This window comes from Ahaetulla prasina, chromosome 2, assembly GCF_028640845.1.
Source record: "Ahaetulla prasina isolate Xishuangbanna chromosome 2, ASM2864084v1, whole genome shotgun sequence".
NCBI classification, from domain to species: domain Eukaryota; kingdom Metazoa; phylum Chordata; class Lepidosauria; order Squamata; family Colubridae; genus Ahaetulla; species Ahaetulla prasina.
The window spans coordinates 133,871,072-133,898,504 of record NC_080540.1 but is presented as its reverse complement, the minus strand read 5'-3'; the positions used below and the strand labels follow the sequence as shown (position 1 = coordinate 133,898,504).

The 27,433-nt window shown below is 39.5% G+C and overlaps 1 protein-coding gene across 3 annotated transcripts; it reads left to right on the top strand.

Moving 5' to 3' along the window:
- The first annotated feature begins 2,624 nt into the window (after window positions 1-2,624).
- Window positions 2,625-27,433, top strand: SLC16A3 (solute carrier family 16 member 3). 3 transcript variants are annotated; one of them, XM_058165772.1, is made up of 5 exons: window positions 2,625-2,836; window positions 18,060-18,302; window positions 19,555-19,698; window positions 20,719-21,480; window positions 24,166-27,433. In XM_058165772.1, the coding sequence occupies exons 2-5, from the start codon at window positions 18,080-18,082 to the stop codon at window positions 24,423-24,425; spliced, it is 1,389 nt and encodes a 462-aa protein (XP_058021755.1). In that variant the 5' UTR covers window positions 2,625-2,836; window positions 18,060-18,079; the 3' UTR covers window positions 24,426-27,433. The 3 variants fall into 3 exon arrangements, with proteins under 3 accessions (XP_058021755.1, XP_058021757.1, XP_058021756.1); XM_058165774.1 differs by lacking the exon at window positions 2,625-2,836 and adding an exon at window positions 3,103-3,191; XM_058165773.1 differs by lacking the exon at window positions 2,625-2,836 and adding an exon at window positions 11,062-12,326.

Below are 27,433 nucleotides of genomic sequence, written 5' to 3'. Positions count from 1 at the left end.
GATGGGAGAGGGATCCTGGACTGCCCTGCAGAAACACACTATAAACAGATGGACAGTGACAAGAGATGAAAGGGCAACTGGTGCCATCCAAAATGCCACAGTTATCTTGAGTTCCTGCCTGAACAATCCAAGCTAGCAAGCAAACCTGCTATGGCACAAGAGGGCAAAGGAACATAGTGCTATAATCTGGTGGAAGAAGAATCCATAATATTAAGACTGTAAAATGAAACTCAAAGCTCTGACCTGTAGCATATTCCAAAGGAGAAGGAGGGTCTTAATCCTCAATAAACAGTATTTTTAACTTACATGTTAAAAATATACAGTGTATGCGTGTTATGCAGTCCATGTTTATATAACAGAGAAGGGGACACTATCTTTTAAGATGGGATTGCACATCCATATATTTTTATAAGGGTGTCCATATTACAAAACAAAACTGTGCTATGATTCATTAGGACTTACTTTGTTTCTTTAAAAAATTGTAAAAGGTCATTGTAACTAATCAATTTATTAACCATTATACCTAAACTTTAGAAATGTCAGATATTATATCTTAGAATTAAAGTGTATGATTTGAAAGAAATGTATGAAATAGAAATAAAACAGACATGTAAGTACCAGTAGATATATCAATATTTGTCGTGTCCCACTCCTCCGCTGACGGCTGGGTCCGGGAAATCCGAATCAGGCTTGCCTCTGCAGCTCTGCCCAAAGTCCTAGCAAAGTCCTCAGAGCAGGCAGGAGACCAGTAAGTGACTTCAGCAAGATAAGTTTGACTTTTGCCTGACTCAGAGACTGCCAGAAAGTAGCTCCTTTATATAGGCCATGGGGTGTGGCTCCATGACTCAGCACTCATTAAGGCCTGCCCCTCCCTTCCCTCTGTTGCCTCTGCCTCTCCAATCTTCTGATGCGAGGGTCACTCCAATCAGCTGTTCTTGGGAGTAAACCCTCCTCAGGCTCACCTGCTGTGGATGAGGGGGAGGGGTCTAGCTGCTCCGTTTGCCTGGGCATGGAGTCAGGGCTGGGGCAGGGAGATGCTCCTTCTTCTGCAGTTTGTGGGGGCATGGAGCCAGGACTTGGGCCGGAAGGCATACATTCCTCAGTGTTGGGGAGCAGGTAAGAAGGCCCCGGCTGCTCTGAGGGCGGGCAAGACACAACAATATTTTATGTATTTCTAATGCCTCTTAATAAAAATATTTCTGTTTTATGAATGGAATGGAAATGCAATTATACTTGTTGCCTTTTGCAATTGTTCACTAGCATAAATGTTAACCATGGTAGCATTGTGATCATTGTTTCCAGTTACTCAATAGCAGTTACATATTGGATAACATCATGGGGATTCTTTAGGATAAGTTCTCCTTTGGTTAAAGTTGTGACTAATCAAAGAATAATCATTTAGAATATGAACAAATTTTGTCTTTTTCTTACAAGCAGAAGAATTCAATCCAATGTAATTTTATTTCAGGATTTAGCCAGCAAATAAAACAAAGCACAAGAAAAAAACACCAAATAGTTTTTTACAGCAATTAATCTTTTTTTCCACTATGGCTTTCCTCCTGGAATCTTTATGCTAAATAACTTTGCAACGTTGCACTTTGCCTGAAAATTTTTTACCAGCAAGTAGAATAAGTGGGGATTAAGTGAGGATTGCTTCTACAAGGGGTGCAGTATTGTATAAAATTTATACTGTGAAAAACATCTGCAATCAATTCTACCTCTTATGAACCACAGACATACTATATTGCGATATTCGTCTCTGTAACAACAACAAATGGAGGTTGTTACAGCAAGCCCAAGGAAAGATCATCTTTGTAAAGCTGGTGAAAAGAACTGTCCTGCTTCCAGACAATTCTGGGTATTCTTACACAATTCTGGGTATTCTTACACAAACAAAATTGTGTAGAAACCTCAAGAAATCTCAAACTGAGCTCATTCTTAACTACTCATGCCTTTTCTTTCTATTACTACCTTGAAAAAAGTTTGCAGGACAAAGGGTTTTCAGTATTTCTGCTTTTGATCTGATGACATGATATCACAACAGGTTTGGATAACTTGACACATCTTTGCTACTGAAGTAAATCCAGTTCTGATTCTATAGTTTTCTGCTATTTCTTTTGTCTGTTTTTCCTTTAGTTCGGTCTATGTACTTGCTAGTCCATGATAAAGTGTTCAAATAATCTCTACGGCTCAGGATCATTCCTGATGCCCATGAGCTTTTTCTGATTTGGATGTAATCCATGTGCTCACAGCTTCTTTGGCTTTCCTAATGCCCCGATTCCCACCATTGATGCCTATCCTCCTCCTCCCACCTCCACTTATCCATCACTTCCTTGCTCTTCTGGTTGGTTCCATCCATTCTCATCCCTATTGCTGGGCATCTCCGCTTATTGTTCGGATGACTTTCCGTCCATTCCCAGCATATGCCTATTACTCCATCCCCACCCCTAGTGGTTTGGATTTGGACTTGCCGAGACCCAGCTTCCAAATTTTGGTCCGATCCATCTTGTTACCGTCCGCCTGTTCCGACTCGGGGAGGAATGGGGTGAGGTGGAGTGGGGTGGGTGGGGACTCTGCCTTTGAAAGAGCCTTTGGGAGGCGCTAGGACCCAACCTTCCGGCGGTCCAGCTTGACTCAGGCGGGCAGTCTGTGACGTGGTTTACCGACCGGCTAGCAGGCGCTGCTCCGCAGCTACAGGCGCTAAATCGCCCCAGGACAGAAGTCGCCACAGCCAGCAGCGCGCACCGCGACCGGCCGACCGTCTGAGCCGGCAACTGGAACCCGGGCTCGGGCGTCGCCGCCACAAGTCAGGACAAGGGTGCGGCGGGATTCCCAGGTAGCTAGAGGAGATGCTCGGTTTGGTGTCCTTCGGGGTGGAGAGGGAGGGTGGGTGGTGGGCTGGAGGGTCAGGTCGGGATGTCGCCGAGCCGGTCTCGCAGGTGGCACCAGCGCGCGAAATCCACCCCCCTCCCCTCTCCTCCCCTCAGGCCATTGCAGGCTGCTTGCCGGCGCCCACAGGTGGGGAGCAGCAGCCGGCTTACGTGCTGACCGCCGCGTGGGCGCGCATGAGTATTAAGCGCTGGGTGGAAAAGGAGGAGAGCGGTGGGACCCCGCGCGCAGCTCGCTGATTCCCTCGAAGAGTTGGCTCAGTTCAGCTCTCGGCAGCGCCGAGGGATGCTGAGCGGAGAAAGGTGGGAGGCGGCAGCGGCCCCCAGAACAGGAGAGAGGCGGGAGGAGGAGTGGGGGGGGCATTCGGGGAAGAGCTTCTGGGGCTTCCTTTGCGTCTAGAGCGCTCAATAGTGCCGGGTCCTCTCCAGCATCTCCTTTCCCGCCTCTCGCCCTCATGTCCCAAGTCCGAATCGTCTTCGGGACTGCCGAAACGCCGAGCGATCGCTTGCTGGCCCCGATGGAGCCGCCCTGCCTCCTGCTAACAAGGGGCGTCGGAGCCACGCCGAGCTGATTCCCTCCGCCCGATCAGTCCATTCTCTTCTCTTCTTATGCTTCCCGCGCGCATCCTTAGCCCGGGGAACGTGCTCTGGGGAAGAGGCGCTTTCAGCTTTTCTCCCGTTCTTTCTGCTTTTCCCCCCCTCTCCATCGGCTTTTCCTGCGAGTTAGACCGGCCCAGGAAGAGCTTTCCTCGGGTCGAGACAGGCGCCTGAGTGAGTCCGCCTGTGCCCCCCCCCGGGATCGCGAAAAGGGGACGGTGGAAGTGAGGGGGGGGGGAGACAATTGGGCACGAGGCCGAGGCCTGGATTGTCTACTATTCTGTACGATCTTTCTTGGGAAATATATTTGTCTCAGAAGGCATTTCATGGTACTCTGCCTTCCAGTTTAAAGGGTGGCACTGGAAAAGGTTCCTTGCCTTTATGGTCTTGACTGTGGGGATGGATCCTACCACAATAGTCAAAGGTTGAGAATGTCCCTCAACTGGATTGTTGCATTTGGAGAGGTTTCCTTTTACCTATGTCTTTTTAATGGTTAAAAAAACAAAACCCTTTTTCTTGTGTTAATTTATCTCTATGCACTTTATTTTTCTATTTTATTGTTCTGTATTCGCTTTATTACTGATTGCCCTTTCCATCCAGTAATCAAGTCCCAGTTACTGGCTTTTTCTAATCCAGCTGATGTTGTTGTTTTACATAACTAGGTCATATGCGTGATACTGAAATACCAGGAGGGAAAATCTCACTGACAAAATTAATACACTTACATTTCACCTATATTTCTAGGCTAAGTTAATTTCTTATCAATTGGCTTATGTTATTGAGATATTTATCCTATCTTGTGTGGAATTGATATTTAGATTTAAATATAAAATCTAACAGTGGTATTTATTAGTAAGTATTTGTCACATTAGATTTTAGCTTTACACTAACACTAATCCGGAGGCTGCAGTTAGTCCAGAATGCGGCTGCGCGGGTGATAGAGGGAGCCCCTCGTGGCTCCCGTATAACACCCATCCTGCGCAGACTGCACTGGCTACCTGTGGCCTTCCGGGTGCGCTTCAAGGTTTTGGTGACCACCTTTAAAGCGCTCCATGGCATAGGGCCGGGTTATCTACGGGACCGCCTACTGCTACCGAATACCTCTCACCGACCCGTGCGCTCTCACAGAGAGGGACTCCTCAGGGTGCCGTCAGCGAGGCAATGTCGTCTGGCGACGCCCAGGGGAAGGGCCTTCTCTGTGGGGGCTCCCACCCTCTGGAACGAACTGCCCCCAGGACTTCGTCAGCTTCCGGACCTTCGGACCTTCCGCCGCGAGCTTAAAACATACCTATTTAACTGCGCAGGACTGAGTTAGATTTTAGTTTGTGGGTTTTAACTTGGGTTTTAATTTTTTATATTTTTAATTATTAGGCTTTTGAATAAGTTTTTTAATTGTTTTTAGAATTGTATTTATTGCTTTTAAATGCCTGTAAACCGCCCTGAGTCCTTTGGGAGATAGGGCGGTATATAAATATAAACAATAAATAAATAAATAAATAAATAATTAGTTGGTTTGCAGCCAAATCCTCTGCATATGTTCACTTAGAAATCAAATAAGTTTGATGAGCATTTCCAAATAATTAATTAAAGGTTGAAAAAGTGCTAATTGAAATGCAATGCTGAACAGAATTTTGAGAAAATAGATATATTTCTGGAGAGTTTTGAAATGTTTAAGACCATTATTTGTCAATAATGTTGGAAGTTTTTTTCCTAAATTGTGAGCAGTAGATCATATCCACTATTATAATAATAATAGAAGTGGAGAAGAATTATGACCATATATTACAATTGGTACTGGTGTTTCTTTCAATGGCATGAAACCTGAAATCATGGGTTTGGGTCTTTTCTGTTTCTGTGTTCCTTGACACTGTCTGATCTTTCTGAAGGGTAAATTCTCAAGATGTACAGCTGCACAACTTATGACTCAGTCTAAAGTCTGTTCTGCTCTGAGGGCTGCCAGTAAAGTGACACCCTCAACAGTTCTCTAGTGGTATTCAGTTCTCCCCATGAGTTTCTTTTGGATCAGGGAAATGTTTTTACACGTGAGTAACTGCAATACCTATGAAACCCAATCCATTAAGTCCAGGATGATCACTGACCTGCAGGTCTTAATTTACATTTGCACCCAGAGTAGTTAATGGTGACATTTCATAGTCACCATTACAATAACTATCATATTGTGGCCTCTGGGATTTAATTTTTAATCAGTAGAACCGATAGCTTTTTAAAAAATAGTATGACATATACAGTCCTGGTTCTGACATACCAATTGTTTTATTTTTTTTATCTGATATTTTAAATATCTTATTGCAAAGCCAGCAAAATAAGGAATTGCTTTCTAGCTAATCTTATGCATCTGTCTGTTCCCTGATAGTAACCACTGGAATCTTTTAAACTTGCTATAGAATTTCTCTCTCTCTCTCTCTCCCTCCCTCCCTCCCTCTCTCTCTCTGTCTATTATAGTAGAAAAACCTGCAGGAATTATTCAGAAAGGCTAAGCTTCTAAATTGGAGGATGGTATGGTGATTTGGCAGCTCAACATGTCTTAGAATTTTGAGTATAGTATGTGCATGCATAGAGTGTGTGCTGAGAAATGATACTGCTTTTTTTATTGGATAACCTTTGTAGATTCCTATTATTAGTTTTCAGCCATTCTAGAAGAAGGATCAGAAATGGCAGTTGGAATAGGGCAACTAAAGTGCCAATATGATAAGAAAACTTTTAAAATGGGCTAGACTCTGCATTTCATACTCAAGCCTTTTAGCAAGGTTGGGAATGGACACTGGTACACAGTACACATAGTACACAGTACACATCATACTGTGGTTCCAATTCCAGCCTGTGGCTTAATCATTCAATCACAGAAAACACACTTTTAATTAGGCTGTCCTCCCATTCCCTTAATTAGAACCTATCAGAAATAAATTAGAATTAAAATATTTAGACCCCAGCTTACTGATTGCTGTTTACTATAGACTGAAACTCCAGAGCTGTGAAATGTGACACTGACCTACTGATTATTAACATTCCATGGTAATTCCACAGTTAATATTTGGTAAGTTAATATTTGTTTATGCCCTCATCACTCTCTCCCTACTCTCCATCTGTTAATTCTGATAGGCACTGCCTTTCTGCGTAACAAGAAATAAGAAATTTGTTTCACGTTTATTCTTGCTTCACATCAACTTTCAACACATCCTCTAGTCTTCTCTACTTCCTCTCTGTGATATGCATTATCAGTACTTAGATGATCAAGATATATTTTTGTTATTAGCTGGGAACCTTTTAGATGAGTCATTATCTCTCTGGAATATATTATCTAAATCCTTTAGTTTGGTGCCAATAAAATGTTGGTGGGGATCCCTGACACTGGGGAGAACATTTAAAAACATCACTGAGAAAACTGTTTTCAGAAAAGGATTTTTTTATTACAGTGTATATATTTAAAATGCTTTTTGAAAATTTAGAAAGGCAATATTATAATAATAATAATAATAATAATTTAATTTTTATACCGCCCTTCTCCCGAAGGACTCAGGGCGGTGAACAGGCAGATAAAAATAATACAATACACAATAAAAACCCTATTTAAAAAACTTATTCCAAAAGCCTAAATTTAAAATACAATACAAATTATAAAATAAACCCCAATAAAATCCATGTTTAAAAACCCTATTAAGCCAGTCCTGCTCGGAAGAATAGATATGTTTTAAGCTCGCGGCGAAAGGTCCAGGGGTCAGGAAGTTGTCGAAGTCCTGGGGGAAGCTCATTCCAGAGGGTAGGTGCCCCCACAGAGAAGGCTCTCCCCCTGGGGGTCGCCAGCCTTCACTGTTTGGCTGACGGCACCCTGAGGAGGCCCTCTCTATGGGAGCGTGGGAGCATGCCGGTGGGAGGCATGTGGTAACAGAAGGCAGTCCCGAAGATATCCCGGTCCTTGTCACATTATCCATTTGTCTGTCCTTGCAATTCACCCCTCCATATTTTTTATGGTAATTTCTTTGGTATTTGTGTTAAAATTACTACATTTCCTGCAATGGCTTGAGTAGAGGGAAGTTGTTGCAGAGCAGGACCAGTGAAAGCAGAGAAGAAAAGGTAATAGGGGAACAATCTGCTTGCCTTAAAGGAGAAGTAGGGTATTTAAAAAGCAACAACCCCGATACTAGCTGCAGTATCAGAAAGGAAACAATTTCTGCCTATATGATAAACGTGGCAGAGTTGAATGTTTTGGTGAGCTGTGTCCTAAAAAAATCAAATGTCTTTCTTCTCAAAAAGACTTCAGTTTGAATTCTGTTATTAGAATAGAAGCTGACTCTGTTAGTCAGAAAATGAGATACATGAACTAAGAATAAAGTTGGCAAGATAATGTCAGATAAAACAGTACCCAATGTCAAGCTAAAATGGAAAGGCTGTTGTGATGTACTAGACTTTGACCAGAAGACCCCAGTACAAATATGTTCATAAATCATAGTCACAAGCCTCCCTCTCAGTTTTGTATTTCTCATTCTAAAGAAGCCTGAACTCAAGGTCAAAGGTAGGGTTGACCCACTTGGTCCATCAATTTGCATATCATCACAGCATCCTTGCCCTACTCCCTGTATCTCCCAGTCACATCTACACAGAAAATGTGGCTTCCACCCAGCAAAAGATGGTTGCTCATTCCTGCAGAACTATTTTCAGCCCCTGAGAGATCTCCGTGCTTGAGAATTTGGGGAGAGAAGTAACATTATGCAATTGTATGCCTTGCAAGAGACGTGCAAGAGTGAGAACTAACTTCCTATCCTTGTATATGCCTACTATGATGGTCCAGATAGATAGATAATAAAAGATAGAAAGATAGATAGATAGATAGATCAATTGTGTGCAAATTTCCTGCATATGTATATCTTGCTCTCTCCATTTCAGAGTTTCCTGTTGTCTTTTTATAGTGGTATTACAGATAATGAGTGCTTACATTTTTAACAAGTTGCTTGGAGTTTTTGGTTTTTTTTTGCTATTAAAGTAATCATGGTAATTCTAAAAAAATACTGCATCTATATTGTATACATAGAACCTTTCTGCAATAAAATTTTCTTCCTTAAGAAGACTTTGTCTTTACTATATCTGTCTTTCTAAACCTTTTATATAGATGTTCTTTCCTTTTGCATCTTCTCCTAAAAGGTTATTGATTGTACAAGCAGCTTAGAAGGATGAGAAGATTCACAATTTTTTCCTGCCCATGGAAACCTTTAATTGAAACAATTAGAATTTGCAAAGGCACCTTAGAACTTATTTTGGCAAACAGTTCTAGAGGTGTGAGCAAATAAAAGGCAGAAGTGTTTTAAGTGAGAGGAAATCTAAGAACATGCAAGCAGGCAAATTTGGTTGATGAATTTAGATCCACTTTGAAAGCATTTATTCTCAGTAGAACAAACAGGGACTTACACCACTATGTTGCAATGTTCCTGTATCTTCTAACAGGGCCAGAAGCATAAGTTTATAGATGTTACTGTTCAATTTGTAAGAGGAAACATTAAAAACCTGAAACTTTTTCCTGCTGTATTTTATAACTCTAAAAAGCTTAGATTTCAGGGCTGCCTTTCAAGCCACAGATTTGGGGTGCCATTAAAGTGCATGTAATGTTTATTGTTATATTCCTTCTCTGAGCAAAGGATGAATCACTGGGGTGTGTGTGTCTATCTTAGGTGCCAATGTGGGTAGCAAATTTGGGGGATGTGTTTCTTTGATGTATGCATTTGCATGTTTCTTTTGGGAAGAGGGAAGCGATTGAAGTGAGAGATTTATGTTGGCTGTTAACATCCAATCCAGATGTGTGCAAATTTCCTGCATATGTATATCTTGCTCTCTCCATTTCAGAGTTTCCTTTTGTCTTTTTATAGTGGTATTACAGATAATGAGTGCTTACATTTTTAACAAGTTGCTTGGAGTTTTTGGTTTTTTTTTGCTATTAAAGTAATCATGGTAATTCTAAAAAAATACTGCATCTATATTGTATACATAGAACCTTTCTGCAATAAAATTTTCTTCCTTAAGAAGACTTTGTCTTTACTATATCTGTCTTTCTAAACCTTTTATATAGATGTTCTTTCCTTTTGCATCTTCTCCTAAAAGGTTATTGATTGTACAAGCAGCTTAGAAGGATGAGAAGATTCACAATTTTTTCCTGCCCATGGAAACCTTTAATTGAAACAATTAGAATTTGCAAAGGCACCTTAGAACTTATTTTGGCAAACAGTTCTAGAGGTGTGAGCAAATAAAAGGCAGAAGTGTTTTAAGTGAGAGGAAATCTAAGAACATGCAAGCAGGCAAATTTGGTTGATGAATTTAGATCCACTTTGAAAGCATTTATTCTCAGTAGAACAAACAGGGACTTACACCACTATGTTGCAATGTTCCTGTATCTTCTAACAGGGCCAGAAGCATAAGTTTATAGATGTTACTGTTCAATTTGTAAGAGGAAACATTAAAAACCTGAAACTTTTCCCTGCTGTATTTTATAACTCTAAAAAGCTTAGATTTCAGGGCTGCCTTTCAAGCCACAGATTTGGGGTGCCATTAAAGTGCATGTAATGTTTATTGTTATATTCCTTCTCTGAGCAAAGGATGAATCACTGGGGTGTGTGTGTCTATCTTAGGTGCCAATGTGGGTAGCAAATTTGGGGGATGTGTTTCTTTGATGTATGCATTTGCATGTTTCTTTTGGGAAGAGGGAAGCGATTGAAGTGAGAGATTTATGTTGGCTGTTAACATCCAATCCAGATGTGTGCAAATTTCCTGCATATGTATATCTTGCTCTCTCCATTTCAGAGTTTCCTTTTGTCTTTTATAGTGGTATTACAGATAATGAGTGCTTACATTTTTAACAAGTTGCTTGGAGTTTTTGGTTTTTTTTTGCTATTAAAGTAATCATGGTAATTCTAAAAAAATACTGCATCTATATTGTATACATAGAACCTTTCTGCAATAAAATTTTCTTCCTTAAGAAGACTTTGTCTTTACTATATCTGTCTTTCTAAACCTTTTATATAGATGTTCTTTCCTTTTGCATCTTCTCCTAAAAGGTTATTGATTGTACAAGCAGCTTAGAAGGATGAGAAGATTCACAATTTTTCCTGCCCATGGAAACCTTTAATTGAAACAATTAGATATATAATATTGAATAGAATTCTACATAAGTGCTATAATTTCTAATGTTATAGTATGCTGTTTAAACATTAAAAAGTGTAAGTCTTTGTTTACAAGAGTACTTAGTATAAGCAGGAAGAGGAAGGTAAATTATTTGTTGAGGAACATATTTGCATACTGCAGCTATTGTTCGGGACACATAAGCAGAGTATTTCCATCTTTGGAAAGATTATGTCTGCAGCAGTTCTTATGATTTATGGATAAAGTACATCGGGTGACAGGGTCAAGCACACCCCTGAAACTCCCACAACTGAGTCAACATCGACTGAATGCCTCATCCATCCCTATTGTTCCTTTATTTCTAAGGCAACAGTTGAGAGTATAAACAGACTTTTGAGCCTGCTCTTTTATTTAAGGAGAAAGGTAACTTAAAATGATTGTACAATGGTTATTTATATGTACATATATAGTAGGTCAGAGTTGTATGAACTTTTTGGAGTAAGTAAGCACTGGTGACTATTCTGAATAGGTGCAACAATTTCTATTTTCTGATTGTGATTAAATACATAGGTGTCAAAGGATATTGTTCATCACATTATAGTTTTCTGCCTAAAAGTAGTGTTTGTATGTGAAGAAAGCATGCCAAGAATGATTTTAAGATTCTAGTGTGTTTTATAATTATAATAGGAAAGGAAAACAGTATATTAAAAAGTGCTTTTCTAGCACAGGTAGATTTTATATGCAAATAATAGACATAGAAAATGTGAAATTTTTTTGTTATGTCTCTTTTGACAGAGTTGGGCAGATTTGAGGCTAATTTTGTCTATTTTGTTTTTTGTCACTAGGCTCTACATTCAAGCCTGGTGCAAAAAAAAAAATTTACAATGCAAGCATTCTGAGTTTAAAAGTTTCTTTTCCAGCCCTTCTAATAAAGCACATCTCATTTCTCTTGAGTTTTCTTAAATTCTAGCAGTGACATTTAGATTGGGGAAAGATACATGTTTACTTTTAAACGGAGGAAAGTCGGTTTAAAAGAAATCTTGTAATTACAATCTACCATGGGATCTTATATAGCAAGGAAAATATAGAATTGGGTGCATTTCCAGTTAGAAGGGTTGTGAACTTCTGATTTGGAGGGATTTGAGGACCCAGATTGTTGGGGGGCAATATGCTGACTCTGTAAACCTCTTAGAGAGGGGCTGTAAAGCACCAGGAAGCAGTATATAAAACTCTAAAGTACTATTGCTGTTGCTATTTGGGACACTCTTAAGATGCTTCCTTTACAAAAAGCCTTCTGCCCTGGCGAACTGGCCTCCTCCTCTCAGGGGCGAGTTTAACTCCTCTCTCTCTCTCTTTCTCATGGCCGTGGGGTAGCGTTTGTCACAATGGGCTGGTTTCCCCTCTTGTTATAAGCGGAGCAACTGCTAAGCACAAAAAGAGATTAATAACGCGGTTGGCTTAACCATCAGCCAGATATGTCCAAAGACACGAATCTGCCTATTGGAGCAAGGCATCTGCGGGAAATACCCGCTTCTTTCGTTCACGGAGGAAGTTCTGTGAAGGGTCCCGTTAAATTCCGTTTCTCAACAGCTCTCCGGAGGTCTCCCCGGAGGGAGAGCGAGGGAACAAGGCACCCTTCTCTTGTGAATTTCGAAGTAGAGGGAGGCCGTCCCGAAGACGGAACTCTAAAATACCGTATCCCTGCAAAGGATGGCTGCGGTCAGTGGCTTTTTTTTTTTTTTTTGCTCGCTTCATTTCTTGAAGCGTAACTTCTCCAATGTGACTCCAATGTTACTCCTCCCGTGACTTTTCCAGCTAGCTTCCGCGCTCAATGGGCTAGCGCATGTCAGTTTGGTATTTTGAGGGTGTTTTGTTTTGTTTTTGCCTGCAAAGGGCTACATCTGCGCTTGCTTGTCCTTCAGACGGAGCTTGCCCAGAAGGGGGGGGGGGGAAGCCAGTTCGCCTTTCTTTTTTTCTCCGCTCTAAGGTATTCCCCGCCTCCAGCACGAGACTAGCGGGTGTATTTTATCTTGAATCAGGACAACTGGGGTGGGGGCAACAGCTCATCTGGCACGTCCTTTGTTGGCAGCCAATGGGCGGCCGTCCGTCCCTCCCTTTTGTTACGTCTGCGCGCTTGGAAGAGGAGGGGGGGGTTCTGTGGGCTCATGGAGATAGCAGCGCAAGTGGCTTAGCCTTTTCTTAAAACCAAAAGTAGGTGAGCCGGCCGGTCACCGAATGGGGAGGTGCACAAAAATATGGCAACAAATGATTGCCGTGAGCCGCAACCTCTTCTCTTGTTTCCCGCTGTGGCAACAATAACATAATGCTGTCCATCCATACTTCAGATAGTGAGAAAGTATCTTAGTGTGGTATTTTCATGTCTACTACCAACACCTGCCTTGCCCCAGTTTCCTTTCCTCACTAGATTTATAAATCTTATCTAATCAACAAGGCGAGGATCTAGCAACAGCCCAGATGACTAAGTTAACACAGCAGGGAGAGTTGCAGGATGTTGCAGGTAAATTGCTAGAGAGGAATCTTGTTTCTAGTTGGAACTGTATTCCAATTCCATCTGATTTGCCTTAATGGGTAGCAAAACCTTACAAATATTACTGTAATCACTCTAGAGCTGTTTTTGACGGTGGCTAAGAAGAGAGAATGTCCTCGTCTAACACTTAAAAATGCAGGTAACCATAGAATGAACAAGATCAAGCAACACTTACAATCAACCATCCAGTTCTGACATTAAAAGATATGAAGGTTTTCAGGAACAATGTGATGAATTTTATCTGTCTGAGAAAACTGGAGAGAAAAAAATTCAACGAAGTATTCTTTACTATTGAATAGGCCCTCTTGCAGTTGCCTCACCTCTAAAGTCAGGGGTCTTGCACAGCTGGGCTTCCCCAAATGATCCAAGAAGGTTTTAGGCGCAGCCATATGTTTATGTGCCCAGATAGAAGAGAAAGGTGAGCTGATAATCTGATCAGAGAATTCCAGAGTTACAACTAGTATTCTGCAATGAGCCCTAGAATAAGCTAGAAATCAGTGGAACTGTCTTTTGCAGTCTTGTTAATCAAGTAGCTGCATTGTCATCACCTTCAAGCACTCATCAGGTAGTCTTATATAAATTGTGGGTCTGCCCCCATTCAATGATTTAAATTAAATAGACTGAAATACTGCATGCATGGAACAGTGAGCAGTGGAAGTATTTTTTACTGGAATCCCACTTTTGTAGCACCAAATTGTGCCTGAGTGTTGCCTTCTGTTTACCTCTATAGTCCAAGAGAAGCACTGCATTACACTTTATAGTAAATTCTGAATATTAATCAGCAGTGTGTCTGTAAAAAAAATAAATGCAATTTTAAGCTGTATGAACAGAAATATAAATTCCAAATAACAGAAAATAAAATTTCCCCTTCACTTTGCGTAAGTCAGATCCTGCCTCAAGTATTTAAGAGTCAACTTCATGAGCATGAAATTTTAGAAAAATGAGGGCAAATTAAAATGGGTTAGGTGGAAAAGAGCAACAAAGATTGGACCAATGTCCAAACCCCTTGAATAGTGGTGGAAATGTGCCCTTTCAACTTAACACTTACAATTTTAAAGATCTTAAAAGACCTGCCTTTCTCTTCAGATTGTCTTATAATAGCAGGAATCTAAAATAGATTTCATGGGAATCCTAGGGGGCTGGGCCTCTTAGAGACAGAAATAGACCATCAGATGACAGAATGTCTGGATAAAGGAACTGCCTTAAATCATTTTATGTGGTACAATGTATCAAATTCATGGTGATTTCAAAGTCACAACAGTGGCATTTGGAGTAGAATTTTATGAATGCGATTTTCAAAGGAAGCTTGTCACAAATAGATAATTAATTTGATCATGAATATCAAGTATTCTGTGTGCAATCTACTAATGGCATTTCTGCTGGGGTTGGCATAAAGTGGAATGGTTGCAGGTTAGAACAGCTGGCTGACAGCAGCTTTCTGCCTGGATGGATAGGTTCCCATGGGAACAGAAACAGCTGAGGTCCTCCAATGCAATGCATGTTTTTACAAGGGAGAGAGCATTTTCATAAAATTCACCATGACTTATGAGGGGTGCTTTTACTTGTCCTCAGTAGATCTGCCTAGAAATATCAAGTAGACCAAGAGACAGATGAAGTCATAAAATTTCCTCTCCCTGGGGAACCTATCAATTTCAGGTAGCACTTTCATTTTTGCTGTAAAGATTAAACCCTATTAGATTATTGTTGAAGTAGATCTTGAGGCTGCAACGATTGGAAATACAATTTTATTTATTTATCCGTTTAGGCGATTTATCCTGGCTTCAATCCAGAGGCATTTTAGGCAATTTATAGCAATAAACTTTACAACAATAATCTTTACTAAATAATACAACAATAAACTTTACTAAATAATACAACAATAAACTTTACTCAATAATAAAAAAATGTATTAATACATTAAAATAATATAGGTGTCAGTAGATCCACAGCTAATTGATGATTGGTTGCTAACAATTAGGCATATGGTACATGTGAGAAATCCAGTGTTGTTGTTTTTTTCTGGGAAACTTGCATGTTCTTATATCTAAAACAGCAGACATGTCTTAATAAAGCCAAGAGCTCAAGCATAGCATTAGATATTTGCTAACTTCTTAGAGCATTGTTCAACTCCTTGTAGCAGTGAAAAGGGACTTAATACAACCCTTTCCTAGCCTTTTAATAGCTTTAATTGTCCTACTTTGGCCATCTGGCAGGCAAATGCTAGCCAGAGCAATAAATTCTGTTGGGTTGTAAAGAGATGAACTTAGATTACTTTTGTTGGTAAAAACACCACCATGAATTCAGAGTGTCAGGAAATGACAGCCTTTTGCAGGAAGGAGTGACTTCTTTGTATATTGCTTAAGAGCTTGCAGAATGAAAGGAAGGATGTGCTGCATCACCTGTTCATGCAATAAAACTATTTCCATTACATAACCAAAATGTGAGCATCTTTTATAGGGAAAGGGGCAGGGGTGAAATCTACTTACCTTCCTTACTGGTTCAGAAGTGCACGCACTGTGTACACGCTTCACTCGTGCACGTCACATGCATATGCAGACTTTCTGGCATATGCAAAACCTGCACATGTGTAGAAGGTAAAAAACACATTAACACATTAGAAGATAAAAAACACACCAGGAAGTAATGACACATGGCGGGTGGGCAGAGCTTTGCTCCACCATTGTTACCGGATTGCCGAACCACTGGCCACGATCGCTACCGGATCGTGTGATCTGGTCTGATCCGGAAGCATTTCACCCCTGGAAAGGGGACTTTGATGATTAGAATATGACTATTTGTATACTCTATTTATCAGTCAGTGCCTCAATTGCTGAAGCAACTCTCACTGGTAAATAAAAGGCAATTTAAGATTAAAAACAGAAATATAGTACCATAGTATACGAAACAGTTACATGAGACTGTTGGGAAATAATCAAGCTGGGTTACAAGTCACTCTGCCCTGGTGCCTGGTGGAAAGGTTAGGTTGTTGTGGTTTTTCTGAAGGCCAGCAGGAATGGGGCTATATGACTTTAAAGGAATGCTATTCCACAGATATTTCTACCATTTTAAATCATTGTGAAAAAGCCACTGTGATAATGATTCAAATGGGAGCTAAGAACCTGGGAATCCAGGCTCAAATTCTCACCCAGAGATTAAGGCTTCAACTGGGATGAATTATGGCAACAACAAGATCTCATTGCTTTCATTGGGCTGATAAAAACAGCCTTGCACCATAAGGTCCACCCCTTTGGAAATGTCCAAGTGAATGTAGAAAAAGAGATTGGCTTGCGGCATAATGCGGTGATGTTGTTTTTGTCAGTCTGGCAGTTCCATTGAAAAAGACTACAGTACCTTCTGTTTTCTAGAGAAAAAGATGAAATTCAAAACATACTAAATTAAGCAGAATGTCTGCTTTTGAATATTTTCAAATTGTTGAAAGTGGCTTTGTGTTTGGCAAGAGACAGAAGCTCAAAGCCTCTTGGCCATGTTGAATCAATTGCCATTTTCTTCAGGTAGGCCTTTTATATGCCGGTTGTTGCTTGAATGTTTGCTTCATGCCCCACCTCTATGTGATTTAGGCACATTTCTTATCACTGAATCTCCTAATGGTGTTTCAAGAGATGATGAAGGAAAAGTATGTCAGTGTTTTCCTTCTGAAAGGGCAGTGTACAGTAATAGATCGGCTTTAGCAGGCTTTGCCAAATTTATTTCTGGAACTTGAATATGAAATTGTTCTTTCTAAGTGGTTCAGGGTGAAGCCTAAATGTCACAGAGCGGGCTCTGAATAATAGGATATTCAGTCCTCAGTTGTCTAGACAGCAAGTTGGCTCCACCTCTGATTTCGTTCGTGTCTTGCATAAAATATTTATTGCCAAAATCAAGCAATATAACGAAACGAAATATATGTTGTGGTGATCAAAATATTTATAAGAAGCTGCTTGCATCCATTTTTGACCAGCAGCTTCTGTACAATAGATGAACATGCTTCCTAGCACATATATTCTCTAGCCATGGAGTACATGATTCTTTGAGCTGAGAATATTGGTTCTGTAGAAAAGAAAATTAAATGATCTAGGAAACAAAGGGTCCCTCTTCCTCACTTGGTACTTTAAACTTGATTCCAGGAATTGATGCTTGGACCCATGACCAATAACCCAGTGGCTATTTTTGGGCTGCGATTTCTAATAATTAATAAAAATTTAGGGCTTCTGATAATTTTAATCAGCAGAAAATATCATCCTATCTCTTTCTCTCTCATACATACACACATTGGTTAAATATACATACATACACTACACACGCACACACAGAGTGGTACCTTGGTACTCATCATTAATTGGTTCCAGGAGGTGCAATGAGTACCAAATAAATTTTTCTCATAAGGAATAATATAGTGAGTCATAAAGCAGCTGACAAGTTCTAGCTTGCGTGTTGAGTACCAAACGAACAATGAATACCGGAACAAAATTTCCTGTCAAAATGCATTCCTAATCAAATTCAATGAGTTTCAAAGTACCTGAGTACCAAGGTGCCACTATATATATATATAAAACTAATAAAAGGCGAATCATGAATTAGATACAACCTGTATTAGTCTCTTGTTTTAAAGAAAATTCTTGCAACACTTTTTTGTCTTATCTACCTTTCCTGGCTTTGACATGCAAACCTTGTATAGAGTGTATGTGCACTATGTACCACAGCTGTACAAATGTATGATTGAAAAAAAGCCTGTGTGATAACTAGACAGATGTACAGTTATTGAGCCTTCTAGCTAAGAAAAAGCTAATTGGCTTTTCTACAATAAATTCCTTTTATGTAGTCTACAAAGTATAGTTTTAACAGCGTAATATTTTCTTTTTTCCTGATGGACTATATAATTCTAATTTCTACAAATTATGTTTTAGGAAACTCATAAAATCTCATCATGGGAGCTGTGGCGATCGATGACAGTCCATCTGGAGTTAAAGCCCCAGATGGTGGCTGGGGCTGGGCTGTACTCTTTGGGTGCTTTGTCATCACTGGATTCTCCTACGCCTTTCCGAAGGCCATGAGTGTCTTCTTCAAGGAACTTATCCGGGAGTTTCATGTTGGATATAGTGACACAGCATGGATTTCCTCTATTTTGTTGGCTATGCTTTATGGAACAGGTAAACAGCTAGGAAATCAAAGACACATCTCACTTTTTTAGAGTATTCTCCTCAAAATCATTGTAATGATTATAATAAAAATTGGCCAGCATTAGAAAGCCTTAGATAAGTTAATATGGGTAATTGAGATATGAATTAACACGGCCTCTTTAATTGTCATGTAGAAGAAATTACAGAAAAAGTGAAACTACTGAAACCTCAGAAGCAGAAACCACTATTTTATCAAACTTTGGCAGATATTATATTTAATTTTATTGCAACAGATCTATTATCAGCAATACTTTTAATATGGTAATTATCAATGTATATATTATCTGATTCTCTATTTACTTAGTAGATTGTAAAGAAATTTGCAAGGGATGTTTGCTGATCTTGCATACAGGTAGTACTTGACTTACAAACATTCAGTGACTATTTGAAATAGAAATTGCATTGAAAAAGGTGATTTACAACCAGCCTTGGTCCTCACATTTATGACCCATTGCAGCATCCGTAATCATATGATCAAAATTTGACTGCACAAGTCACTTAACAACTGCAGTCATTTGTTTAAGAACTGTGGCAAAAATGGTTATAAAATGGGATGCAATTCACCTAACTGCCTTGCTTAGCAATGGAAATTCTTGTCGCAGTTATGGTTTTATATTGAGAACTCCCTGGCATTTATAGTGTCCATATTTTCTTAGAAAAAATTAAGGACAAAACTGAAAAAGGGGCAAAGCTGAAAGAGGTTCATAAGGATAAAAATGGTTTATGATTAAAATTTTGCTTTGCAAAGAAAAATTCAAGAGCAAAACCAATAAAATAAATAATTAAGAATTAACAAAGGACAGCTTTCTGAAATAAAGGACATACGGTCACTGTATACAGACTAGAATGGAGTATAGGCTTTTCCCAACATGGAATCAGTGAGAGGAGGGTGGGAACCACCTTTGTCAAGTGAATAGCAATAGCAATAGCATTTAGGCTTATATACCGCTTCTAAGTGCTTTACAGGCCTCTCTAAGTAGTTTACAGAGTCAGCCTATTGCCCCCAACATTCTGGGTCTTCATTTTACTGACCTCAGAAGGATGGAAGACTGAGTCAACCTGAATCCTCCAGCATCAACTGTAAACTCAGGAGTATTCTTGCCAAGCTGATAAAGGCTGGAGAAGAAATACAAAATGCCACCATTATTCTGAGCATTTTACATCACAGGCATGTTACATCATATTATTCTGGGCATGTTAAGCACCTGTTTATTTTCTTCAGGTCCCCTATGCAGTGTGTGCGTCAATCGGTTCGGCTGTCGTCCTGTAATGTTGACTGGAGGCTTCTTTGCCTCAGCTGGGATGATCATTGCTTCCTTCTCCACTAATATCATTCAGATCTATCTTTCTGCTGGTGTCATTACTGGTAAGTAATAGCAAATGTCTTTAATGTACCAGCAAGCAAAGGGTTAATTTAGCAATGTATAGTGATGGCATGTAATCCCAAAGGTGCTTTTTCAAGGGGCAACTGGACTTTCTGGTTTTTCTTTGAAGACTTTTCACTTCTCATGCAAGAGAAGCAAAACGTCTTCAAAGAAAAACCAGAAAGTCCAGTTGCCTCTTGAAAAAGTACCTTTGGGATAGCCATGACCTGGGTGACTAAGAATCTCCATAGACATGATAGCGTGTAAGTGGGAAAGAAAGCAAGGCTGTATAGTCTCCTCTTTGATGTTCTCCTTTTGAATGTGCAGGGAGACATATTTGCAGCAAACTCCTAAATGCACATCATGGTGATCCTAACATGTTTTTATATGAAGCTGCTTCTTCCTACCACACAACCTCCCCATTTCCCCACCTTCCAAAGCAATCCTTGGTAACATCCATTCTTCAGGTCTTGCTTTTCTTCCTTTAAGCCAGAGGCACAAGAGCTTTGTTCTGCCTGAGCAGTGTTTCTCTTTCTTTCTTCAAATACATATATGGGGTGTCTTTTGTTTTTGTTTTTCTAAATTGGAATGTTTATTTTAAGACAGACACCAAAGGAAATTATATTACCATTTCCATAAAAACAAAAACCAATACTTTGTTCTTAATTTCTCACCAGTGTCAGAAACCATGGAAGGTTGGAACCAAATGTTGGATAGCCATTTGTCTGAAATGGTGTAGGGTTTCCTGCCTGGGCAGGGGGTTGGACTAGAAGACCTCCAAGGTCCCTTCCAACTCTTGTTATTAGGTTATGTTACCTTGCTCAATACCGGCAGCCCCATATTTTCCTTCTCCTAAATGTCAAGATACATTCAGCCAAAAATGATAAATGAGTGTAACTTTTTTTTTATATCTGAGGGAGAATTGATTGCCTGCATTCTCTGTGCAGTTAAACATATTCTAGTCTTGTTTTAAACACTGAACTTGATTAATGTCTTAAATTGTGTCCTTTCTTTTTTCCCAGGATTGGGCCTGGCCCTTAATTTCCAGCCATCCCTTATCATGCTGAATCGCTACTTTAGCAAAAGACGGCCTTTGGCCAATGGGTTGGCTGCAGCTGGAAGCCCTGTGTTCCTCTGTGCTCTTTCCCCCCTGGGGCAGGTACTGCAGCATCAATATGGATGGCGAGGGGGATTTCTCATCTTGGGGGGATTGCTTTTGAACTGCTGTGTTTGTGGAGCTCTGATGAGACCTTTGGAAGGCCCCAAAAACCAGGAAGCTTTGAAACCAACTGAGGAACGCAAGAAAAAACTATTGGATTTCACCGTTTTCAAAGATACCGGCTTTGTCATCTATACAGTGGCTGCATCCATTATGGTACTAGGCTTATTTGTGCCTCCAGTTTTTGTAGTGAGTTATGCTAAGGATCTAAAGTATGAGGACACCAAATCCGCTTTTCTTCTGACAATTCTTGGCTGCGTGGATATTTTTGCTCGACCTCTTTGTGGAATACTGGCTGGGCTGAAGTGGGTTAGGCCCCGCTGTGTCTATTTCTTCAGTTTTGCTATGTTTTTTAATGGTTTCACTGATCTCATGGGCTCCTTTTCTTCCGATTATGGTGGCCTGGTGGTGTTCTGCATCTTCTTTGGCATTTCCTATGGAATGGTTGGTGCTCTTCAGTTTGAAGTTCTCATGGCTATTGTTGGTACCCAGAAGTTTTCAAGTGCCATTGGCTTAGTTCTTTTGGCTGAGGCAGTGGCTGTTCTAGTTGGCCCACCTTCAGCAGGTAAGTACTCCAGTTAACCAACAAGGTCAGTTGTTCCATTTTTATGGAAAGAGGAAAAAAAAAAAGATGAACTGAGGGAAGGGTTAAGAACTCTGAAACTCCCACCCTGTGTGTTTTGTTACCCTCTTTTCTATTTTCCTTGCTGTTGTCTGAGAATTAGAGGTCAATTTGCTATTCTGTTCTCTTACATGCAGATTAACATAATTGAAGGCCAAAAGCAGGAGCATTTATTTACAGTCATGGCCAAAAGTGTTGGCACCCTAGAATTTTTTCCAGAAAATCAAATATTTCTCACAGAAAAGTATTGCATTAACACGTGTTTTGCTATACACATGTTTATTCCCTTTGTGTGTATTGGAACAAAACAAAAAAGGCAGGAAAAAAAGCAAATTGGACATAATGTCACACAAAACTCCAAAAATGGGCTGGACAAAAATAATTGGCAGCCTTTCAAAGTTGTGGATAAGGAAGATTGTTTCAAGCATGTGATGCTCCTTTAAACTCACCTGGGGCAAGTAACAGGTGTGGGCAATATAAAAATCACACCTGAAAGCAGATAAAAAGGAGAGAAGTTCACTTAGTCTTTGCATTGTGTGTCTGTGTGTGCCACACTAAGCATGGACAACAGAAAGAGGAGAAGAGAACTGTCTGAGGACTTGAGAACCAAAATTGTGGAAAAATATCAACAATCTCAAGGTTACAAGTCCATCTCCAGAGATCCAGATTTGCCTTTGTCCACAGTGCGCAACATTATCAAGAAGTTTGCAATCCATGGCACTATAGCTAATCTCCCTGGGCGTGGACGGAAAAGAAAAATTGATGAAAGGTTGCAACGCAGGATCGTCCTGATGGTGGATAAGCAGCCCCAAACAAGTTCCAAAGAAATTCAAGATGTCCTGCAGGCTCAGGGAGCATCAGTGTCAGCGCGAACTATCCGTCGACATGTAAATGAAATGAAACGCTATAGCAGGAGACCCAGGAGGACCCCACTGCTGACACAGAGACATAAAAAAGCAAGACTACAGTTTGCCAAAATGTACTCGAGTAAGCCAAAATCCTTCTGGGAAAATGTCTTGTGGACAGATGAGACCAAGACAGAGCTTTTTGGTAAAGCACATCATTCTACTGTTTACTGAAAACGGAATGAGGCCTACAAAGAAAAGAACACAGTACTTAAACAGTGAAATATGGTGGAGGTTCAATGATGTTTTGGGGTTGTTTTGCTGCCTCTGGCACTGGGTGCCTTGACTGTGTGCAAGGCATCATGAAATCTGAGGATTACCAAAGGATTTTGGGTTGCATTGTAGAGCCCAGTGTCAGAAAGCTGGGTTTGCGTCCGAGATCTTGGGTCTTCCAGTAGGACAATGACCCCAAACATACGTCAAAAAGCACCCAGAAATGGATGGCAACAAAGCGCTGGAGAGTTCTGAAGTGGCCAGCAATGAGTCCAGATCTAAATCCCATTGAACACCTTTGGAGAGATCTTAAAATTGCTGTTGGGATAAGGCACCCTTCCAATAAGAGAGACCTGGAGCAGTTTGCAAAGGAAGAGTGGTTCAAAATTCCGGGTGAGAGGTGTAAGAAGCTTATGGATGGTTATAGGAAGCGACTGATTTCAGTTATTTTTTCCCAAAGGGTGTGCAACCAAATATTAAGTTAAGGGTGCCAATAATTTTGTCCAGCCTATTTTTGGAGTTTTGTGTGACATTATGTCCAATTTGCTTTGTTTCCTTCCTTTTTTTTGGTTTTGTTCCAATAAACACAAAGGGAATAAACATGTGTGTAGCAAAACATGTGTTACTGCAATACTTTCTGAGAGAAATACTTGATTTTCTGGAAAGGTTTCTGGGGTGCCAACACTTTTGGCCATGACTGTATTTATTTAATTTCTATAAATCCCCCCCCCCCAATCTCAGTCAGTGACTCTGGGCTGCTTACCATTCAATTTACCTTAAAGGTGGGATACAAACGGAGGATTGTTTCAATCCAAGCCTCAAAGTAAAGAGCTAAAAAAAAAAAGAACAAAAGAGTGGCAAGATGTGGATTGGGTGGATCCATCTCCTAATTAGAATAGGAGGCAATTTGGTGGGTGGGTGTATATCTGTGTGTGAGATGAAGTAACTGCACAACTTCTATTCTAAATTATATGACCAAGGAAAATAACACTGTACCTTAAAACCTACTACAGCAGCCAGCAGATGCAAAAGCAAAAGCAGAGAGAGGAGCAGGGGCCAAAGTGTGTGAACTAAATGTAATTTGTGTGCAGCCTATTTGAATAAGCCGTCTTAATGCATTGAAAATGAAGAACTCAAGAGAAAGCTAAATCATAGAATTTAAAGAAATACTTCTCCTCTCCCAAATAGAGCACAAAAACATCATTCTGTGATGTTGTTTTATATGACAATATAGCCTAAAGAGAATTGTTTCAAGTTGAGGTTTTTCAATTCGTAAGTCAACGATTTGCATGTATATTACATATTGGCATATGCAAGCTAGGTTCATGCTGTCACCATTGCTTCTTTATTCCTCTCCCTCCCATTAATCTTTTCACTAAAATTGTATCATTAGATTATCCAACAAGTTTCTCCCAAACGTATTCACTTCAGCTTTCTAAAATGATTAAAAATGCAATAACTCTAGATTTAACTGAATATGCTGTTAAAAGATATGAATTTTCTATTTCAGGCAAACTCCTGGATGCAACTCACAAGTACATGTATGTTTTTATTTTGGCTGGTACTGAAGTCGTTACCTCCTCTGTGGTGCTGACTTTAGGAAATGTCTTCTGCATCAAAAAACCTGCGGAAACACACCAAAATCATCCTGAAATAGAAGGGTTAAATCAACTACCGGGAGAATCCAAAGTGGACTCTATTGAAGTGGAACGTTTTTTGAAAGATGAAAAAAATGGGAAAGTTGTAACCAACCCAGAAACATGTGTGTGAATGTTACCAGAAATGAATGCCAAACATTTAGTGAGATTCAGAAACTTTTAATATTTGTATTTATTTTGGTAATAAGCTTTGCTTAGGATTGGGCCATTAGGTTTGAGAACTAGTGATCAACAAGCTCATGCAATCACTTCTTGGAAGCTGATTTGTTAAGAAGCTTTTCTCCCTATTTTAAAAGAAGGATTGATCTTCAGGTTAATTTGCTTGGGCGTAACTACTGCTGTAAACTAAACCATGGCCTTCTAAACACACATAGGGATCCTGCTTTGCACTACCAGAACACATTCTCTGGAATGGAAGTATTTTAGTTAGAAGAATGAATGTGTAAATGTTCCTGTAATGCAGATGACATACTTACTGTTTTTGTATCTATAGAATCTTAAAGTATCTTCCATGACTGTGTCTGATTTAAAGGGAATAATTACCAAGAGATCAACCCTATTTTTAATCTTATAGGATGCTGAATTTTAAATAATGTTGGTTTCACCAATATATTTTTATGTATTTATATTGTTTGCATCATCTTTTTTTACTTTAAAGATTATACATGCAGAAGCAAGTTATTGTGACGTTTCCTGGGGGGAAAAAAATCAAACAAATATTCTCAAATGGAGGTCAAAACAGAATGAACTGTGATTAGTTTTCATAGGACAACAGACTGAAGAGCTATTTCAGTCTCTCTTAATTGCCTGCTGATTTTCAATTTTAACTGCAGGCTCTTATGAACATGCCTTACACTAATGATTTGTAAAACTTTCTATGACCCAGGAACAGCAGATGGGTATGTTAGCTGTCAACATTTGTGTAGTGACAGAGATGTATATATCTTTTTGTCTAGCCGTATTTTTATAAAGTAGAAAAATTATTTCTAAACATTTTATCATGCCCATTATATAAATTACAAGGGATTAATGGAGTTGGCAGTTTTGATGACTTGAAGGAAATAATGTGAGGAAATAATGTAGTGTAGGAGAAAGGAAGTAAAAGATTCTTTTTGTCACCCAAAGTCTTCTAAGAAACATTCACACTACAACTTATGCCTTCTGTTGCTTGGGGTAGTGGAAGCTAGCCCCACAGTGTTTCATTAGGGGGCAAGAGTGGCTGAAATTTTTCCACAAGCAAAGAACTCATGAGATCCCTCTATTCTCAAGGACACCAGTGGAAGCAAAGTTATTATTCAGGTTTTATGTTAATTAAATGTGTTGATTGTCCATTTATCCCAATGATGATGGATTTTTTTCTGCTGCTCCTCTGAACAGTTCTTTAAAGTGACCTATTGACTTGGAAGGCTAATTGTGATATTCCTTAGCTAAGCTGCAAAATTTCATATGCTCCCTAGAGAAATGTTAGGTTTTTGTATCTCTTTGCTACCATCCAGCTGATATTTGAGACTTTCACAAGAATTTCCAGAGAACAGCAGGTTCTTAGTCCTAAAAGAATTTGAGAAGTTAGACGTTTCCTGAAGATGGGTTCCACCATGAGTCTGAAAGCTCGGAAGATATAATTTCTGGTCCTGGTGACTGATCCAGATTGGATCCTGCAACATTATCCTGGGACACGTATATCCGCCTTCATTCGCTAAATGAATTACTTTCTCTAGATAAAGCAGTCAAATGAGTTTATGCATTACTTGAGTTATATATGCTAGATGCCATTTATTGTCAGATGCCAATATAAGATCCCTACCATGGTTTAGATAAGGATTACAGGTGCTCCAGGTAAGCAAATTGGGCTGCTTGGTCAACCCAGTATTATACCAACTAGCCAGGGAGAGCAACTTGGCAAAAGTATTTGTGCCCTACTTCCTGGCATAGAATTTGATATTTCCAGTCTTACAACAATTTTAGAGGATGTCTTTCAACCCCAATCAATCTGGCCACAAAATAGCGGGTCCCATTATCTGGAGAATGGCATGTTGTCTACCATTTCTGCCTATCATATACATGTGAAAGAATCTATGCTCTGAAGGGAAATTTCTTTGTAATAGTCCAGTCAACACTGTGACCTTCAAAAGTTATGCAATTATGCTTCCCAGTCAACACAGTTGATTCTGGAAATTCTAATTTCAACACAACTGGAGGGAACCAAATGCGGAAAGACTGGTTTACTAGTTCACTAATGTCAGGAGAAAAATGTGCTAATATCTTCATGTTTACCTGGGAACACTGGAAATGATTAGTGGTAGAATTTTGTCAGTTTCTCTACTGGCAGACAATTTGTGTAGAATAATTTCTGTTGTTATATTTCTTTTTAACTTGCATCTTAAATCCAAATTGTTATTTCTTATGTGGTTACCAAAGATAAAATATTTTTCTTTAAGATATTTCGGTAATATTAAAATACCAAACAGAAATACTGACAGATCTGATCAATTTCTGTCATAATATTTAACCCAAAGATGAAAACTGCTTACTTTTTCATATTGTTACTTTTGATAGAAACTTCATTTTTTTGTGTGTATTTAGTAGCGAGGGCATATGGTCAAAGCCTAGCAGAATTACAATATAGAATTTGATCAATATTTGCTTACACAGATTGGAAATATAAATCAACCTATTTTTATCAAATAAGATTTTATCAAATAAGTTCAGTGTTAGCAGCTTATAGAGCAACTCAGATGATGCTAAAATGCTGCAATGATATTATCAAGCAAATACCATTGTAATGTATTTGAGTTTTGACAACCAACCTAAGGTTGTTAAGTTATGGCATTCGTATGATGACATTAACATATGCCATCACTTCCTCCTCCTCCTGGCCATGGACAACTATGTTCAAGGTAGCAAAATATTATTTAGGTTGGAGAATTGTTGCACTACTTTCAAAGGCAATTCAAAAAACCTGGCCTTGGAAAGTTTCCCAAGAATTGCAACAAATGGGTCACCCACCTCCTTCAACAAAAAACAAAACATTATTGTGCCCTTTTTCATATATTTGGATGTAGTGAGAAATGAATGTTTGGTGTCTATCTCATGTAATTGAATTAAACCCAATTTAAAAGG

Bases quoted from the DNA above. Each gene is read 5' to 3' on its own strand.
- SLC16A3 (XM_058165772.1), top strand. From the start codon at position 18,080: ATGGGAGCTGTGGCGATCGATGACAGTCCATCTGGAGTTAAAGCCCCA. The intron at 18,303-19,554 runs GTAAACAGCTAG...TATTTTCTTCAG, and splicing joins GGCTATGCTTTATGGAACAG to GTCCCCTATGCAGTGTGTGC. The intron at 19,699-20,718 runs GTAAGTAATAGC...CTTTTTTCCCAG, and splicing joins TTCTGCTGGTGTCATTACTG to GATTGGGCCTGGCCCTTAAT.